The sequence below is a fragment of the Electrona antarctica genome, assembly GCF_951216825.1.
Source record: "Electrona antarctica genome assembly, chromosome: 14".
In the NCBI taxonomy this organism is placed as follows: Eukaryota; Metazoa; Chordata; class Actinopteri; order Myctophiformes; family Myctophidae; genus Electrona; species Electrona antarctica.
In genome coordinates this window covers 40,193,436-40,213,481 of record NC_136795.1, presented here as the reverse complement: position 1 = coordinate 40,213,481, position 20,046 = coordinate 40,193,436, and the positions used below count along the sequence as shown (strand labels likewise).

The 20,046-nt window shown below is 43.3% G+C and overlaps 2 protein-coding genes across 2 annotated transcripts in view; one reads left to right on the top strand and one right to left on the bottom strand.

Moving 5' to 3' along the window:
* Positions 1-11,571, top strand: part of mrtfbb (myocardin related transcription factor Bb) — a 46,498-nt gene extending 34,927 nt beyond the window's left edge. Inside the window, exons 10-16 of the mRNA XM_079521321.1 lie at positions 2,085-2,335; positions 3,797-3,932; positions 4,297-5,172; positions 8,169-8,342; positions 8,995-9,117; positions 9,440-9,500; positions 9,625-11,571. Coding sequence (XP_079377447.1) covers positions 2,085-2,335; positions 3,797-3,932; positions 4,297-5,172; positions 8,169-8,342; positions 8,995-9,117; positions 9,440-9,500; positions 9,625-10,124 — 2,121 coding nt within the window. The 3' untranslated portion in view covers positions 10,125-11,571. The remainder of the gene's footprint in view (positions 1-2,084; positions 2,336-3,796; positions 3,933-4,296; positions 5,173-8,168; positions 8,343-8,994; positions 9,118-9,439; positions 9,501-9,624) is intronic.
* A 5,480-nt stretch (positions 11,572-17,051) lies between these two features.
* snrnp25 (small nuclear ribonucleoprotein 25) lies at positions 17,052-19,932 on the bottom strand. The gene is made up of 6 exons (XM_079519459.1): positions 19,896-19,932; positions 19,464-19,695; positions 18,576-18,666; positions 18,328-18,433; positions 18,111-18,185; positions 17,052-17,998 (listed from the first exon to the last, which is right to left on the bottom strand). The coding sequence occupies exons 2-6, from the start codon at positions 19,692-19,694 to the stop codon at positions 17,941-17,943; spliced, it is 561 nt and encodes a 186-aa protein (XP_079375585.1). The 5' UTR covers position 19,695; positions 19,896-19,932; the 3' UTR covers positions 17,052-17,940.
* Between the last annotated feature and the right edge of the window lie 114 nt (positions 19,933-20,046).

The following is a 20,046-nucleotide window of genomic DNA, read 5'->3' as shown; positions in this document are numbered from 1 at the left end:
AGAGATAAGACACTGGAGCTGTGTTGTGTCATACTGAATGGTCCAGCATCAGTTTAGGGGGTTGAGTCACTCGGGATCCAGCCTTATCCAGCCGTATCCAGTGCAGTTCAAAGAACAACTAAGTTTAAAGGAGTTTCTCAAATCCAAGGGGCTTAAAGCTACCGGCCGCATTTAGTCTTCAATTAGAGTCAAATGACAGACTGGGCCTCCGTGTTCAGGCTGTGTAAAATGTGAGCCAAAAATCAAAAGGAAGGGAGTAAAGCAATAACTTGTGCATTTATCATAATCCTGTTACCCTCAGAGCATGTGGCAAACTCTCTCACTCCCGTGGTGAAGGGGGGAAGGGAGGGGGAGGGGGGTTTCGGGGCGCAACACATTTGCGGCTATGTGCTTGCACAAACCCACTTGAATGTGAGGTTTTTTTCATGGCTGGAACCTGCTTTGTGCTTTTCATGTGCCAAGCCATTTTCATATGTATCCTGTAATTCGACGTTGCAGGAACAATAACGGCCGACATCATGTCCATTTCCATTCCCCGTATTTCCACATCCTGTCTTTCTCTGCCGGGCGTTAAAACAATGTCCCACCTATTCCTGTGAAATGATGAAAGAGCAGGGTTTCAGCTGCAGGTCTCACTGTGTGCTGCTGTGTGGCCGTCCATTTGATACATCCACCCCCCCCACGGCCTCTAGGGGCGCTGTGTGGCCGTCTATTTGATACATCCACCCCCCCCACGGCCTCTAGGGGCGCTGTGTGGCCGTCCATTTGATACATCCACCCCCCCCACGGCCTCTAGGGGTGCTGTGTGGCCGTCCATTTGATACAGCCATGGTCTCACTGTGTGCTGCTGTGTGGCCGTCCATTTGATACATCCACCCCCCCCACGGCCTCTAGGGGCGCTGTGTGGCCGTCCATTTGATACAGCCACCCCCCCCCCACGGCCTCTAGGGGCGCTGTGTGGCCGTCCATTTGATACATCCCCCCCCCCCCCCCCCCCCCCCCCACCCCCACGGCCTCTAGGGGCGCTGTGTGGCCGTCCATTTGATACAGGTCTCACTGTGTGCTGCTGTGTGGCTGCTGCTGCTGTGTGGCCGTCCATTTGATACAGCCATGGTCTCACTGTGTGCTGCTGTGTGGCCGTCCATTTGATACAGGTCTCACTGTGTGCTGCTGTGTGGCTGCTGCTGCTGTGTGGCCGTCCATTTGATACAGCCATGTCTCACTGTGTGCTGCTGTGTGGCCGTCCATTTGATACAGCCATGTCTCACTGTGTGCTGCTGTGTGGCCGTCCATTTGATACAGCCATGTCTGGAAAGTCAGGCAGGACTCAGGACGCTGTCTTTTTCTAACTTTTAGCGACACCAAAGGGCAAGACAAAATCTCATAGCACACATGTGCTCATGGCACACATGTGCTCATAGCACACAGCCACACACGTACTCATAGCACACATGTGCTCATAGCACACACGTACTATGAGCTGGGGCTCCATTTTCGTTACCGCTAAACCCCTTATTCCTAAACTTCTTAGCCTTTTTTTACTATTTTGAAAAACATTTTTGAATAGTTCAAATAGCCAATCTACATTGACACATTGTGAGCTTGTAGACTGGCCATTTTAACTATTCAAAAATGTTTTGTAAAATAGTAAAAAAAAGGCAAAGAAGTTTAGGGATAAGGGGTTTAGCGGTGGTGAAAATGGAGCCCCTGCTGATCTACAAGCTCACAGCGTGTCACAATATGATGCTTTGTGAGCTTGTATAGGTGTGCTATTTTTTTGAACATTTTTGTTATATAAATATATATACAAATTATTAAAATGTTTTGCCTATTATGACGTAGTGATATAGTGATGCCAGTGCCAGGTTGAAAGTAGTTCATATGTATGTTTTAAGGCTATAGAGTAGAAGTACTGATGCAGTAAATACAAAAATAACTGTTTGTATAGTTGTATATTGTATATTGCCATAATTATATGTGGTTTTCTAAAACAAAATCCCACAGACGTTGGAGAACCACTGCCCTACACACACACACATCCAGAAGGTTTTACCCCTTTCCCCTTGTGTTGTCATGCTCCACAGCAAAGCCAGCCCAAGACGCCCGCTGACAAGAACCGCAGTAAGAAGAGCAAGGAGCCCAAACCGCGGGTGAAGAAGCTCAAGTACCACCAGTACATCCCCCCGGACCAGAAGCAGGAGCTCAGCGAGCTGCCCATCATGGACTCGGCCTACGCCTGCCTCTTGCAGCAGCAGCAGCAGTTCCTGCAGCTGCAGATCCTGAGCCAACAGCAGCAGCACTTCAGCTACCAGGCCATCCGGCCTGCTCCACTGAAGTGAGTATTCTGGGGGGGGGGACATTCACTTAACCCAGGGGTGCCAGGCCATCCGGCCTGCTCCACTGAAGTGAGTATTCTGGGGGACACACATTCACTTAACCCAGGGGTGCCAGGCCATCCGGCCTGCTCCACTGAAGTGAGTATTCTGGGGGACACACATTCACTTAACCCAGGGGTGCCAGGCCATCCGGCCTGCTCCACTGAAGTGAGTATTCTGGGGGACACACATTCACTTAACCCAGGTGTGCCAGGCCATCCGGGCCTGCTCCACTGAAGTGAGTATTCTGGGGGGGGACACATTCACTTAACCCAGGTGTGCCAGGCCATCCGGCCTGCTCCACTGAAGTGAGTATTCTGGGGGGGGGACACATTCACTTAACCCAGGTGTGCCAGGCCATCCGGGCCTGCTCCACTGAAGTGAGTATTCTGGGGGACACACATTCACTTAACCCAGGGGTGCCAGGCCATCCGGCCTGCTCCACTGAAGTGAGTATTCTGGGGGACACACATTCACTTAACCCAGGGGTGCCAGGCCATCCGGCCTGCTCCACTGAAGTGAGTATTCTGGGGGACACACATTCACTTAACCCAGGGGTGCCAGGCCATCCGGCCTGCTCCACTGAAGTGAGTATTCTGGGGGACACACATTCACTTAACCCAGGGGTGCCAACACTTTTTTTGACGTGAGATCTACTTTTAAAATGACCAGCTCAACAAGATCTATACACACCCAAAAGATTACCTGGGGAGTCTTTGGAATAGCCCATCAAAATGGAAATAGTGGGGAGAAAAATGCCTTCCTCCCATTCTGTATGTGGTAGGTTTTCGGGTTCTTTGCCTCACACATTTGTATGTAAACTTTATAATCCTGCTGAAGTGTGTGAGCAAATCTCTTGAAAACAAAGCATTGCACTATAGAACTATAAAAGCCATGAAGGGAGCTGACAGACCCTTCTTGGTGTCAATCTATCAAGTCACCTTAATCCAAGTGGCAGATGCCAAAAAGAGGAGTTCTACGATTTCTGTTTATACATATTTTCTTTTAGATTTTAATGATTCGTTTTTAGGGGAATGTCATGTGGTCTACCTGGCCTGCACAGCCTTTGTGATGTACTGGTAGACCACGATCTACCTTTTGGGAACCCCTGATTTAAAATAGCAGTTGTGAGCTTGTAGATCGGCTATTTCCAGTTAAGAGCTTTGCTGTAGACCTCGGTCAAGTATTAGATTATTAGAAGAGACGGTTAAAGTGGTTAGGTATTTTATTTTCATCAATCCTGATGAAATCCTCACGTCTTTGTCGGAGTGAGGTCATGCTTTGCTTTTCGCATTTTCCACCACATCCATTTTCTGACCACATGTCTTTTGACTATGACACATTGCCACATGCAGCTGTAGGCCTACACAAGTTGGTCTCTCATCCCCGCTCCCTAATTCTTCTTGTCTGTCTTATGATAGATCAGGCACCGACAGTCAGAACAGCTGTCCCCAAGTGGCTCTGAATGGACACGGTCTTTCCACATCGCATGCGATTTCCCCGCCCGGTGCCGCTTCAGTGCGAGCCAACTTACCCGCCAATCTGGAAGAGATGAAGGTTAGCCCCTTTCTGCCGTCCTCTATTAGTTTGCCCATGCTTTTAATACGCCTTTAATAACCACATGAACCCTGGTGTCCCTTCTGGGCATGTCGTAATGGGCAAACGTTCTGCAAAGATAATGTGAACATCTGTCAAAAATAGCACATCTATAAGCTATAAGAACACGTTGCAATGCAAGTTTGTAGATTGGCTATTTTTAGCAAAGACATTTTGTGAGGGAAATAAGGATACTATAAAAAAGTATAGACCCTGTAGGACTCCAGTCAACTGAAGTACAGTTAAGTGGTTAACACAACAAGCAATGGGATGTATACCGTATGGTTGAATTGTGTTTTATAACATGTTATCCCTGCCCCCACAGGTTGCTGAGCTGAAATTGGAGCTGAAACGCAGAGTCCTGCCTGTGTCCGGCACCAAGACAGATCTGATAGAGAGGCTTAAGTCTTATCAGGAGAACTGTAACATCCCGCCTGCCAACGTCATGGACGTCATGCTGCCAAAGTCTGAGAGCATGAACTCAAGTCCGCCCGTTTCCCCCGTAGCCTCCAAGGCGTCCGGTCTAGGCGTAGAGGAGAGTGGCGTGGCGGGTGGTCTGTCCCCCCCTGCAGCCACGTCTGGGAGCTCCCCGCCGAGACCCCCGCGAGAGGAGAGCCCCACGGAGAGCAGGACCTCGGAGAAGGACAAGCGCTTGCACGAGAAGGAGCTTCAGATCGAGGAGCTGAGGCGGAAGCTGGAGTGGGAACAGAGGCTGGTGGAGGAACTGAGGATGCAACTGGAGGTGGAGAAACGGAACCAGCAAGGAGAGTCTCCGCCTCGGCCCTGCCCTCCTAATCCCGTCCAGGTCAAAGTGGAAAATGAGTCTCCCCCGAACTGCCCAAGATCCTGTAGTCCTCCTGGTCTGCCCGTGGTCATCAAACAGGACCCGGATCAGAGCCAGTTAGCACCCAGTCCCACACGTCAGTTCACGATCGGCCGGCAACAGGTGAATCGGGCCCTCCCCGGGCAGCCTGAACCTCAGCTTGCGGACCAGCCTGGGACTCGGCTCCTCCTGCCCGTGTCTCTCGCTGCCCCCGCAGCCGTCGCCATGCAGCTCCCAGGCGGTGGCGCTGAATTACAGCCTTCCGTTAGCAGTGCAATCCCAGACCTCATGCAGAGCCCTGGGTCGGGGCTACGGACAACAGAGGCCTCAACAGCACTGCAGAAACATTGCACCACTCACACACAGCCCATGACACAGGTAAAAAAAGAAAACGGGTGTGCGTGTGTGTGCGTGTGACTTATTTACACCTCATCTGACATATAATTTACTATAGACATCGCTCAAACAAACAGCATTTCTCCATCGTTGTGTCTCCCTGGCATCTTTGACACACTATCCCATTGGGTGATCCCTTTGTTACCACGGTAATATAGCAGGCACAGCACAGGCTGGGTGATGAATTCCTCCTCTAATCACATCAAATGACAGACAGCCCGGCGGAGGTCGGGTTACTGGAGCAGGTGCAGACTGACGAGACGGTCCGCTCCGCTCGCCCCTCCAAAATAATGACCCTCCAGTGGTGGAAACTAAAGTAACTAAGTACATTTTCTCAAGTACTTTATACTCCTACTCCTACACTCACTACATTTCAGAGCAGGCAAACAATTTTTACTGCACTACAATTATCTGTCACCTTTGGTTAATAGTTTTTATTTTATTTTGTTAAAAGAAAAGGGGGTTTCCCCCACCCACAGGTTGAACAGCAAAACAGATAAAAAATTACAATACATCAAAAACAATCATAATAATAATAATGAATAAAGCAAGACAGGTACTTTACCATTGGAAAAATAAAATTAAAAGAAAAGAAAATAACAGTCATAGAGTCATCAGATGTTGGCATGATTTAAGTTTTTCTAATGCTGTGGATAAGATGTCAAGTGTGTTTTCTTGTGCCCCATTGGATCGAGCTATAGAGAGTTCCAGAGCGATCATGTCCATCAATGAGAGGATCCATTGTGAGACCTCAAGTTTATGGGGAGGTTTCCATCTTAGGACGAGCAGTTTTTTTGCAGCTGTCAGCCCTAAGAGCAGGAGTCTTTTACGTGGCATTGTCAATGTCAACCCAATCGAAAATATTAGGCAAGAGGGGAATTCTAGTTCCCATTACCTCAGATAGTACTCTAGACCAAAAGCGATTGACATCTGGACACTCCCACATCATGTGCATGTACGTCCCCAGTTTGTTATTGTTGCATAGGGTGCAAATGGGTGTCGTACAGAGCTGGAGTTGAAAACGTTTCCTTGGAGTCAAATAGAATCTCTGGATAAATTTGAAATTCAACATTTGATAGTTTCGTGATGAGAGAGAAATATTTTCCCAAATTCTTTTCCAATTGGTCGGCCGCTGCCAACTCTTTAAATCGACATTCCAGACTCTAGAGACACCCATTGGTATTAACCTTTGGTTAATAGTTGTACTTTGCAGATTTAGATGACTATGCAATTTTAATATACAGTTGGAGGCCATCGATATTGTCCTTTTCTTTTTGCTGAGGTTTGCGTGATCTGCGCAAAAGGACAGTTAACCCATTTTGGGCGGGAAACCCTTTTGGTGTTTTAAACATTATGTTATAATTTAGCTATTGAAAAATAGCAGATCTACAAGCTCATAGCGCGCCACCGAGTGGCGCGCTACGAGCTTGTAGGTCTGCTATTTTTGAAAAATCGTGAAAATATTTATTTATTTCAGAAAACTGGAGGATTTTTTAAAGTTTTGAGGTCAGGCCTAAATGGGTCAAATGATAAGGGACAATATCGGTGGCACCCAACTGTAGGAAGGATACCAAACACACCCTGAGCCATAAAGGCCCATTTTATACTCAGGCTATTTGAAAACAGCTCATCTACAACTGGCTATTTTCAAAACCTTTAGACACATTTTGAAACGTTTTGGTACTTTTGATGCCATTTACTTTTGTACTTTTACTCAAGTAACGTTTTGAATATGGGTTTTTTTGACTTGTAAGGGGCGACTCACACGGTCGCAACAGATTGATGTATGCTTGTTGTATGAGATGTATAGCTGATGCAAGCTCGCAATGCATTTCAAATGGGAGTCACATGGTTTGACACAACATTTGTGTTGTATGAGGGGGAAGGGCGCAGTCGAAACACAGCCGAAAGCCATACAACAGCTTGTAGTGCAAAATGTGGACTACAAACCATGTGACTTCCATTGGAAATGCATTGGGGTGGCCATGACACTACACAACATTCATCCAACAAGCATACAGCAATGCAGTAAAGGTCTGAGTGAGGCCTTACAATGCATTTCTACAATGTGGTATTGGTACTTTAGGTAATTTTAAAAAAAAGTACTTCTTCCACCACTGTGACCCTCTGCACTCTGCTCAAGTACCCAACAGCCAACGAGTCAGACTTTAGCAACAGGAAGTGCAGCTCGACAGCGACGGCTCTCATCTGCTCCCTGATGCTCCGCTTGTTTGTTGTCCTCCAGTGTTTACGGAACAGAATTGTTTATTGTTTTCCACAGAGGGGGAGGGGGAGTGTTAGTCACTATCATTTCCTCTTTTCAACTGAATAAGCGAAACGCGCCTGGATTTTAGTTTCCACACGATACAGCTCGGTTTCAGATACTTGGCCCGTGCTCGGGACTCAGGAGGTGGTGGTCTGAAAACCACACCCTGAGGTCTGAAAACCCAACAACTCAGAAGTTGTACTGTACTTTCATTATGAACATTGTGAGCTTCAGTGCTTGTAGATCAGTTGTTTATACTTTTCTACGTTTGTTTCTTATAATGTACCGTACCTTCCCCTTCAGGGGCGGTTCTGGTTATAATGTAAACGTAAACAGCTTTTACTTTTACTTTATTCGAGTATTTATTTTACTTCTACTCCACGACATCTCAGAGGCAAATATTGTAAACATTACTTTTAGTTACTAGTTATTTGTAGATTTTGATTATTATTGCAAAACATATACAGTAACCACTTCAGCCCTATAAACATTTCGGCCATTTGAAAATAGCCGATCTACAAGCTCCCAGACTGGGACATTCTGCATAATGAGCACTTTATACTTTTGGTACTTTAAGTACATTTTGATACCAATACTTTTGTACTTTTAACTTGAGTACATTTTGAATTCCGGACTCTTACTTGTAACAGAGTAATTTCTACATTGCAGTATTGAGTACTTCTTCCCAACCACTGCTTTCGTGTGTCCACAGACCGGTCCGCTGGGCAACTCTCCAGGCTCGGGTTTCCGGTTCAGAGCAGAGCAGAGTCACACCACAGGAGGAGACGCACCACAGCAGCATTTGCTAAATAACTTCCTAGGAAGTGGGTCCTCGCCTGGAGGGGCCCACTCCACCCGAGCTGTGTCTAAAGCTCCCACACACAAGGTGTGTGGACCACTATCCTAATATACACATATAATATAATGTCTGTATATGTGTATATGTATAATATGTCCAACACTGTCACTTTTCAGGAAATGGAAATAATTTTAGTCGCAAGCTGTTGTTAATAACCCCACAGACACCCATAACCACTTCCACTTTCAATCAATTAAAATAAATGCAGATTTACATGCTCACAACTACGGTTGTCTCGATGACGTGATCGGAAATGGGGGCCGATCACGTCATTTTCAAATGATCGGAATCAGATCGGGAGCAAGAAAAACGTGATCGGGACATCCCTAGTATCAATATAATATCCATATCATGATATTAGACTGGATATTGTCTGTGATTATGGATATTGTACTATTGTGATATGGCACAAGTGTTCTATAAAAACATAAATATCGGATCGGGAAAAATCGGTATTGGCAGATACTCAAAATCAAATGATCGGAATCGGATCGGAAGCAAAACAAAACGTGATCGGGACATCCCTACTCGCAACGCATTGCACCGCAACACGTTGTGAGCTTGTAGATCGGCTTTTTTCACTACTTTGTTATGACAGTCGACAAAGTAAGCCATTGACGAAGGGAGTTTGTTATTGGATAAACACTGCTATTCACATGAATGATTTTCTCTCAACCAGTGCCTCGGTCCCTGCCAGCCAATGATGATTCCGAAATTCTCAACCCATGGGTCCAAAAGCAAGGATCCACCCTGCTACGAGGAGGCTGTGAAACAGACACGCAGCATGCAGATTGCTGTTCAGGTGAAAAGCACAATACCATACACATTAATACCTGTGTGTGCGTGTGCGTGTGCGTGTGCGCGCAGCAAATTCTTTAAACTAAAATCTGGAACAAAATATTTTGCTTCTGGGGGACCGCAGCAAATACATATAATTATGGGGTCCTGGACATGAAAATGTTTGAGAACCACTGATATAGTTTTTTTTCTTTTCTTTTTTTTCAGAAAATAGTTTTAGAATATTAGATTGTAAAATTGGCCTCAGGTCTTAATGGAACCACTGCTATAAACTATAATCTTGTAGTCAGTCACTCAAACATTTCCGTTTCTTTTCTCCATGTCAGGTTCCCAGTGCAGCCAGCCAGCACATGGACGACTTGTTTGACGTGTTGATCGAGAGCGGGGGTGAGAAACATACCCTTCTTCTTCAGCCGGAATCGCCCGTTTCAGATACACCAGAAAATTATCCTCTTTTCATAATTTCTCACACAGCCTCACATTCTGTCAATTATGTTTTTTTTTGCCGCAGAGATCTCGCCGTTCACAAAACCCGACATGCCTTCCCTGGACAAGCTCCTCCCCGTGACGGCCAGCGTGACCACCCTGCCCATCAACACCGTCTTGTCCCGTCCCCCTCCCCAGATCCAGGTGGCCCGCAGGCTCCCCGGCGTTCCCACGGCGCTCAACAACCGGCCGCCGTCGAGCTTGGTCGCCCTGGCCTCCGACGGTCCTCTGGAGACGCTGCTGGAGGACGAGGAGACACCGCGGACACTCAGGCTGATGGAGGAGCTGCTGGACCATCCCACCTCCCCTATGGACTACACACCACTGTCCTCCTCCTCATCCTCCTCCTCCTCCACCTCCTTCCACCTGCAGAGCAGCAACTTGGACAACATGGAGTGGCTGGACATCGCTCTGCCCGCGGCGGCCCCCGGGGAGCTCAACGCTCTGGGCGTCCCGTCGGCGGTCGGCGGGGTCTTCTCCGAGGACTTCCTGGACTCTCATGAACTGCAGCTCAACTGGGATTGAGGAGCTTGCTTTCGGTGGGAGCTTGCTTTCGGTGGGAGCTTGCTTTCGGTGGGAGCGTTAGCCTCACGTTAACCATCGCGTCATTTCGGAAACGGACGCCCTTGTTTGAACACTTTGGAACGCTCACTTTTCGTCTCGACGTAGAGGTTAGAGAACGTTTTGCACAGTTGTTTGGTGGTGATTGAGTCTTCTCAGAGGTAGCGATGTGCTCCCCTTTGATGAGGAAGAAAAGATATTACTGGTTATAATGGTGCATTGTGGGGCAACTTTGAAAGGGGTCCAGGGTGGATTCAGTTAAGTTCAACCTAAACCATTTGTCTGTTTGCTCTTTACCTTCTGATCACAATGAATGTAGAATGTTGACGGTGAGAACTCTCTCATTGTCACTCTCTAAGGAAATATTCTTAGTATCTTGTGAAAGGCCTGCATCCTAAACTAAAACTTTTCCACTTCCACATTGTCTAGTCTTCCAGAGATCCCACTGTCACCATAAAGGATAATTCATGCAATGTCACACGTTGGTCACACACAACCAACCAAAGTGACATCATACTGCTGGCTGTCAGGCCATTGAGTTTGTTTACGAAACTTTATTTGTTATTACTATTGTGGGGCCACAGGACACAATGGACGGCCCAGCAGCCAAGAGCACTGGTCTGAGCTCAGCCCAACGGTGCCTTTCTCTTAATTATAAAAGTATATGCATTGGTACCTTTCCAAAGCCTAATTTATGCTCTGTCATAGCCAGACAACTATTCAACCGCTTATCCGTAGTCGGGTCGTGGGGGCAACAGCTCCACCAGAGTGCTCCAGACTTCCCTCTCCAGAGCAACATTAGTGACTTCCTCCTGGGGGATTCCGAGACGTTCCAAGGCCAGTGAGTCGATGTGTTTCCTCCAACTGCGCCTTGGTCTGACCCGGGGTCTCCTCCCAGTGGGACGTGCGTCGAGGACCTCCCTAGGGAGACGCCCGAGAGGCATCGTAACCAGATGCCCGAACCACCTAAGCTGGCTCCTTTCCAGGCGAAGGAGCAGTGGTTCTACTCCGAGTCTCTCTCGTGTGACTGAACTTCTCACCCTATCTCTAAGGGAGATGCCAGCCACACGTTGAAGAAAACTCATTTCGGCCGCTTGTATTCGCAACCTTATTCTTTCGGTCAAGACCCACACTTTTCCACAATCTCCGAATGCTATATAGAGTCTGGAACTACAGCTCCCAAGAGCTGAGTAACGGAAGCTGTCTCTGTTGCTCAGACCGGATCACGACACAGTGCTCACAGAACTGTAGTTCCATTGGAAACACAACCGAGACGGGAGCATAGAGTCATACGAGCGGGAGATTCATGTTATTTGTGCGCAGATAGTTGTAAACAGAAAAGTATCATAGAATTAACACAGACAGTAGAATCTTAGCTTCGACAATCGACACACTGTTTGTTGCTTCGAGTTGGACTTGTTGCACCAAGTGAGGGGATGCGTCACATCCGCTTTATCGCTTACTCATGGAAAGAGCTTCCATTCTTCAGACTGTATGACGGAAGCATTTGAAAATGACGAGAGGCAACAGAGACTATCTGTCGTATGACGGTGTCACGTGCCGAATATAATAGACCTTATAGCTCACAGTGAGCTTGTAGATTGACTATATTCAGCGAGCAACACACGTCAGACCAAGTATAAATCAGGCTTAAGCCGTTGGCTAGTGTATGCTTGCGCACCTGGTGGGTTTCAAGCGAAGCCCAGAGAGCATTTCTACCAATCTACAAGTCAGTTGAATTGTGTATGTGTTTGTTAGGTAAGACCATGGGCAAATATGTGACTTCACTGTGAAACTGTAGTGAATGTCCAAGTGAATTAAATATTGATTGTTTGTTTTGACAAGAGGAACTGCTGAATTCTAGCCAGTAAATAATGCCCTGACATTTCCATTGTCATGATGGAAAATGTGTGAGAGCATGAGATAGTGACTCGAGATTATCGTGTGCTTTCATCTTTGTCACTTTAAGTGGGGAGTTGCTATTTATGGCCACAATAATTCTTGTTTACATGCTGTACGAAAGTATTTCAGTCTAACTTGTTCTTAGTGTCCATGCTATAATCAAGTTTAAATAGCAAGATTGGGATCTCCGTTTATTGTAGCATTACTGTAATCAAATAGAGACACCATATACCAAAGTGTAAAAGATACAGCGAGAAGCTGGTTCTGTGTGGTTTTAATAGCCTAAGCCAGGTCTCTATTCACTTCAGTCTATTGTTGTTGCATTGGAGTAGTGTTGTGTTACAGTGCCATCTACTGGCCAAACTACAGTAGAGTCAACTTGAACAACCTATGCTCAGACCTGACTGAGTGATTATTGTTGTTTGTTTTTAAGCAACGATTGCGTTCGACCTTAAGAAGGGAACATATTCTATAAACCAGCAGAATAATAATGGTTCTTTTTATTGTCCCCTCAGGGATATTCATCTTCACAGCTACATAAAACATGTAAATGAACGTAAACTGTTTACGTACGTGCACAATAAGACAGAACATGATGCACTATACTAGGCACAGCGGGAAGACAAGAAGGCAGGATGGACATTCTTTGGAGACATTTCAATATATTTCTTTGGTTGAGATATGAGTTATTAAATATTTGCATATTATATTCTCTTATCGCTCTAGAAACATTTCCTGCGGTGATCATTCATTTCACACAGGAGGTGGCGGTTAACTACTTAATCATCACACCATCAAAGCACCCCTAATTGCCTTATTGAGTACAGCTTGAGTAGCCTCCCTGGTGGAATGAGGCGTTTATATGTAGGCCTAGTGTTTAATTTGACTATCAGCATTATGCCACCCTTTGACAGGGACTGTGTGCTGGAATCAGAAAATAAATGTATTTTTTTTACTATGCTAGTTTAACTACCCTTGGAAATGTTTCAATGCAGTATGTAGTTAGTATGCCCAATGTTTTGCACATTGTGTACATATTTCATGTGTCGTACATTTTATACAAATGTAGCTTAACTTTTTTTTTTTTTTTTCATATACCAAGGTCTGTTTGGGATGTCTATGTGTATTCTGATGAGTTGTAGTGTCTGTCATTTAAAAAAGGAGATACATGATGAGACTTTTCCAGTTGGTGTTGTATTTATTGAATATAAAGTTTGTTCCTGCTATAGCCACAAGACTTGAGTGGTTCAACTGGGATGAACAACTCAACAATGTGAAGCTAATATTTTCCATTGTCACAAGGCCTGAAAATACTATGGGCTGTAAGAAGTGGCGCCAACAACAGCACACATCCATGCTGTTGTGTTCCCTGCTTTTCTAAAGCGTGTTGTCAACATCCAACTTGGTCTGTTGGCCATGAATGTTTTTGATAGACAAGGTATGGGGAAGTGTGCCAGGGAGGTCATTTCCCTTTGTTTTTTCAGGGCACCTGATGCCACACAATGCATGTCATAGTCGACTAAATATACGATATTAGTCAACTAAAAGTTGATTTTGCCAAAATAATGTATTTTGGTAGGTGGCCTTGATGGCATCATAATGGCAGCTTTTACACTTGGTTACATGCTGAAAATCTACAAGCTCACAACGCCTTGCAGCGCAACACTTTTTGTTTAGTTTTCATCAGTGAAAAAAGGTAGTCAACGAACATTTTTCGTCATAGTTTTAGTCGACGAACAACACTGCAGTGCATCAAAGGTTCATGTACACTGTACAGGGAATGTACAGTAGGCCCATTAATATATTTTCATATGTTGATAGAAATGATGAATTTAATCATGCTAAATCACATCCAAAATCAACCCCTAGATCCACTGGCAAATAAACACAGTATTTGCACGTTTCCCTGTGCTTCATTCACCTCAGTGAAAACTATTAGTGATTACAGCGCTAATGTAAAAAATTGTGAAGTTGATAACATCATTCCATACGAGTGTTATTAATGTCTGCTGAAGCTCCTGTTATCCACTTCTCTCTCACAGCTTTTTAATGGTGAGGATTGTGCTTCGACACTTTGGACATTTGTGTGTAAGGTCTTTCAAGTGATCCGTGCAGAAGGGAAGGAGGCAGCAACCAGCTACACCGCTGCAAAAAGAATGTTGAAAACTTGAAACTGAAAGTAAGTACATTTACAATTTTTTTTTACAAGACCTGGCATACAGTAATTATTACATAATTGCCTGATCACTATTTCCACGATATGTTTTTAATATTTTTGAAAGTATAAAATATTAAAATTATACACAGCCTATTTTGGCCATTTATTTTAAATATTGGTACATTATCAATTATTTGTCATATCTGCCCTGTGTTTACAAATCCTAAAGGGCAAACAAGTGTATCTGTATTTATTTATGATTCAATGCCAACAAACACAAACTTCATGATCGTGACAGGCTAGCCCTACTTTCTATACAAACAGAGACCGGTCCAACAAGTCAGACATTCATGCAAATAAGTTGGCAAGATTTGTTTGCATACCCAATCATAACTAACACGACACAAGCTATCCAAGTCACGCTGCTCACAGACGACACAACCTCTGTGGTGATGAACTGTCGGCACTCTGGACACTGCGTCTTGCAGGGATACGGTGGAAGTTGTTCTATGTCCAGGATGACTGTAGGAGCTACAAACACATACAATAATAATAATCTTTATTGTCCACGAAGGGATATTTGTCTCCACAGTCTGTTCAAAATCAACAAAACAACATAAACAACACATAACCAATAGGTAATCTACAGTAAGTCTGAAAAACATTTTAGGTATGCCACCAACTCACCAGTTATAGAGGGTGGAGGCTCAACAAATATATATGATTCATGAACACCAGGCACAAGATTCTGAGTGGAGATAATAACATCGTCTAGATGAGAAGGATAAAGGAAAAACAGCCGGCATTTTAGGATACAAGAGATAAGAGATTTTTGAGCGATATGAATAGAGGTGTGTGCCTTGAGATTCTGACTTGCCTTTGAAGTGTTCCTTCTTTACTACAGCAACACTGCTGCTGTACTCAATCTCCTCCTGGTGTCTGTGCAGCTCCAGCTTCCTTTGAGACAACTCTTCAAGTTCAGCATCAATAGCGTCAATCTCTGACTGCCATGTGGAACCATCACCTAGCACATAAGCAGAGCATCATACAGTGTAAAAATGGATCATCTCAGAGTGAAATTAGCACTTAAATAACACATCGGGGCAGCGGTGGCCGTACGGTTTGCGGAGCGGTCTAGATACCGGAAGGTCGCCAGTTCGAATCCCCGGACCGGCACGTTAAAATGACCACCGCTGAAGTGCCCTTGAGCAAGGCATTGAACCCCTACCATGAAATGTTCTATGAGCAGGGTGTGGCTGTAAACAAGCATCTCGAGCTTAGTCCACTTCCCTGGGTAAACAAAGAACTTTGCTTTGCTTTGCTTACAGCAATCCACGGTTTGTTTTTACAATTTGAGTGTGTGTTGTGTGTCTTTAATGCATGAATTGTTTAATATAAAAAACTATTGTATGCGTAAACTGATGCTTCTTTATGTCAAGTGGTATTCAAAACATTGTTGTTATCTTAAAATGTTAAAGCACGAAATATATTATTTATTTGGTTCTCCAGAGTACAGACAACTGGAGGCATATTCAGCCAGATTGCTGTTTAGCAATATTTGGTTGCTCTGTGGAGACAAGGGCCCTTCCTTCTTACCAAAGGAAAAACTGGAGGTTTCCAACTTCACCATGTTTCAAGAGATGGCTCGCCATTGCTAAGCTGGAACAAATCCATCATGAGTAAGTAAAAAACTAAAAAGTGGATGCCATTCCTGGCAGTGCTTGACAATAGTTGAGTATATGTCTCATTGTCCTGTATATCTGGCTGCTATGGTGCAACCGTACATCTTTCACTATTGGACTCATACTGTAACTATCCTTGGTTTCGGGGGGGATACTCAAAATAAAGTAAGTATAAAATGTTAAATCATTGTCACAGGAGTCTCCAGCTTTTTAATAAACAGAAAATACATTGTCCATAATGTTACTTAAATGTAAAATAATGTAAACATTTCCAGATATCACATTTTCAAATGATTGAAGCCTGTACCTGTGTTTCCATCGATGCTAGACTTCCTAAACTTAAGGAGCATGGTTAACATGTGCCTGCGGTCCTCAAGTTGTTCCCTCTTCAAAGAAACTTGTTTCAGGTCCATAGATATCTTCACCAGCTTCTTCGCCTCTGCAGAACTTAGTGGCATAGTGGTTGCTGGGGGTGGTAATCGTTTGAAAATGTACAATTGTTTTGCCTATTATTTTCAAATGAATATGCGTTTGCGAATGCCGTTTTCAATCACAGGTACATTATAACATATTACAGGATATGCATTAATACAACATGGATTTTATATACATACATGATTTTTAAGCTAATGCCTATTCTTTTGGTGAATGAATCAAATGTAATTTGGACAAATAGACAAGGCACAGCCTTATCTGTCTTCATCTGGCTCTGAATGTTTATTACATACATACTCACTCACACACACACACATACATTTAGAATCCATCAGACATTAAACCCAGTTATATTATACAACCTTGAAGGTTCGTAGAGACACAAACTTTGCTTGTTTCAAGTGCACCCTTCCTTTTCAATTGTGATGATAAAACAGAGAATAAAGGTCACACCTATGTGGTGCACAGCAACAATTAATTTCCATATCGTTGCTGTCGGGTGGGAAACATTGGACGTCCAAAACTGTTACTTATTTTAAAAACGTTTTCAAATAGTGAGAATAGCCGATATACAAGATCAGTTGTAGATCTGGTATTTTCACTACTTTTGTGTGACACTCTTATGATGAAGTATAGGGCATTAATTTACCCCCTTCAAAAAACCTGTCAGCAAACATAATACATAACATAATACACGTTCGTCAGCAAACATAATACATAACATAATACACGTTAACATTTTGTCTTTTCTTAAACATGTTTAAACATCAAAGGCAGCTGAACATGTCACAACAAAGTAGTAACTATATGTCTTTCACACTTTTGAGTTTTAAATTACTACAATAAAACAATGTTTATTTACCCGTTGTCTGCTCCCAATGTGTCTCTGTGCGGGAATTCGTTCACACCAGGAAACAACACATTTAATGCATCCGCAACATAATTATTCAAATTAAGTCACATCTGATGCAAAAAAGATAGCGACCAAGGAACTGCTGCACATAACGTGCGTTTTTAAGCCCCGTTATATATTAGCCATACAAATACATATTTTCTTCCACAACAAGAGTGCCTCGGTTGCTATATTTTTTGCTTAAACATTATCACCCCTGTACCAAAGAGCACCTTGCTGGATATTACTCAAAAGATGTGCTACATTTCTGCTTTTCTAAATATGTAGTTCTCTTTGAGTGGCATAACTAAAACACATAGGCCTACAATTATTTGTTTTTATTGAGGGGCGCTAGCCTCCTATGTGCAGCTTTTAGTGTGTGTGTGTGTGTGTGTCCTAACACAAACATTAAATGCCATTGACAATGGACAACTTTGAGTGTTGCGTAACACAAACATTGAACATTGATCAAGATGTATGATGATGTACGATGATAAGAGTGCCCCTCACTTCACATGGGTGTGATTTATTAAATTGTAATTGACATTATTAGACAAATCTACAAAGAAAAATACAGGATAGAATATTAATGATGCTGAGGCTTGCCCTCTATTTCCATTTGCAGTTCTCACAATTTCTTTCAACGGTAATATTTCCAATAGTCTCTCAGACAAGTTATCCTGGTGCAAGGGATGTGTTCTGTGGTCCATTTCACTTTTTCCTCATCCTCTTCATGAATGTTACTTCATCTCGATTCCTGACGCCATAGCTGAAGATACAAATGAATTATGAAATTAATTGAAGCACAAATGATTTGCAATTTCTGTCAGTTTCAACAAGAGCAGGAATGTAGCTAAAGGCAACATGTTTTATAGACTTACTCTTTAAGTCTCATTTTGTCATCATCAAGCTGTTCTCCTTGGAATACTAAATGAAAGGTCCTCCAAACATATCTCCTATAAAAGAAAGGTCATGACAGTGATAAATGGTAATGCAAAGATTAGAATGCTTATGAGATACAGACAGACAAACAGAAAGACAAACACAGACAGAGAGAGATAAGAGAGATACAAAGACAGAGAGAGAAAGAGATTTTACCAGCTAACATGCTTCACTCCGCCTTCACGTTGCTGTTTCAGCTCCATGAATCTGCAAATAGCCTTCTTCAGATCCAGTACAGTAGCATTCTGTACCACCACTATGGCTTAAGAAAGAAAGAAAGAAATATCTGTAATGTCTATAATGAAGTCGCTTGATATGTATCGTTCAAAATGTGCAGGTTCATATATCATACAAAATGTGAGTTAATTACATTACATATGTAAGGAATTAGGAATGTAACTTACGCATAACTTCACCGTCTGCCTTTAAAACCTTTACAGTCATGGCCTGACCATACTCCAAGGCTATTTGCGAATTTACCTCCTCCAGAGTCACCTTAATTAATAAGAAGATGCATATTGTTATGAATCACAACTTCTGATTCTTCCTTTTCTCTGCACGGATACAGGACAGCACTAGGGACATCTGGGCACCTCAATGTAAAATTGGCTATTTTGTCCAAAATGTTAAAAAATAAAACATTTGAAAAATGGTCTTAAGTAATGTAAAGTATACATGATGTGAACATGCACGGTACATTATCATCAGACTTAATTGCATCCTTTAACTTCTTGTTTATGCCCCAAAATGAATGGATAGAATACATACATAGTGGTTTTGTAGCAATTTGTAGCACTTTTGGAAATATTAGATCTTAATTGTGGAATGTTTAAGCTGTTCTAATAATGTATACTAAAAAACATTTTCCAAATCTTCTATTTTTTAACATTGGTGAATTGATTGATTGATTGAAATATTTATTAACAGTTTGCAGAATTACAGTACATTTCAAGCACAAACTCAATACAAAGACTGTTAACTGTGAGGGGACGACCCAATTAAGCATTACACTTGTTTACAAGAGGGTCCACCATGTTCAATTCATCAAAACATTTAAAGACGTACAAATAGACACTTCTATATAGTCAAAGAACAGAACAGGAATTCATCATAAAAACTTCGAACCAGCCAGGACTCGAACCTGGAATCTTCTGCTCCGTAGGCAGACGCGTTATCCATTGCGCCACTGGTCCTTTTTTTGTCTTATAGTGCTTTTTCTGGTTGACTGTACTTTCCTTGAACTGTACCCATTCTGCAAAGTGTTAATTCAAATTTAAATCAATCAAACAGACCTGAATGGGGAGGTCGCACAGTAAAGGGTCCTGCACAAGGCGAGCGAGGCCCTCTTCGAAAATGTCCAAGATTTCTGAATGAGGGAGCGCTTCTTCATCCTCCTCCTCCTCCTCCTCTGAATGTGGCGGTGCGTCTTTATCATCACCATCTTCAGTTAGTCTCTTCTGATCATCACAGCTCTCCTCAGTCTTCACAGGAGGGAGAGGAGACTCACACTGCTCCTCCTCCATACTGTGAGTGCAACAAGAGTTCTTTAACAAGTTAATATCGCAGATTGGGATGTTTTATAGCCACGCTTAATAGATAACGTCCCCGAACAAAGCGGACGGGAATTCAATTAATGATTTAGATTACAATAATGGCACTGAAATAATGTTTTGAGATCTGTAGAGCACAGAGCCATTGTACACATTACCGTAACAAATACGTACCGGAGGGAAACTACAGCTCAACACAAACAGTCCTAGAATTGTGGAATGTTACCTTTTCCCAAAATATAATACTTTAAAAAAAATATATATATATAATTGATGAATAAATTACTATTGTTTACTGTTACAATTTCAGTTCTTATTCATTGGC

Bases quoted from the DNA above. Each gene is read 5' to 3' on its own strand.
- snrnp25 (XM_079519459.1), bottom strand. From the start codon at position 19,694: ATGGAGGAGGAGCAGTGTGAGTCTCCTCTCCCTCCTGTGAAGACTGAG. The intron at 18,667-19,463 runs GTCTGTTTGATT...TTATTAATTAAG, and splicing joins TGTGCGACCTCCCCATTCAG to GTGACTCTGGAGGAGGTAAA. The intron at 17,999-18,110 runs GTAAGTCTATAA...TTGTATCTTCAG, and splicing joins GACAAAATGAGACTTAAAGA to CTATGGCGTCAGGAATCGAG.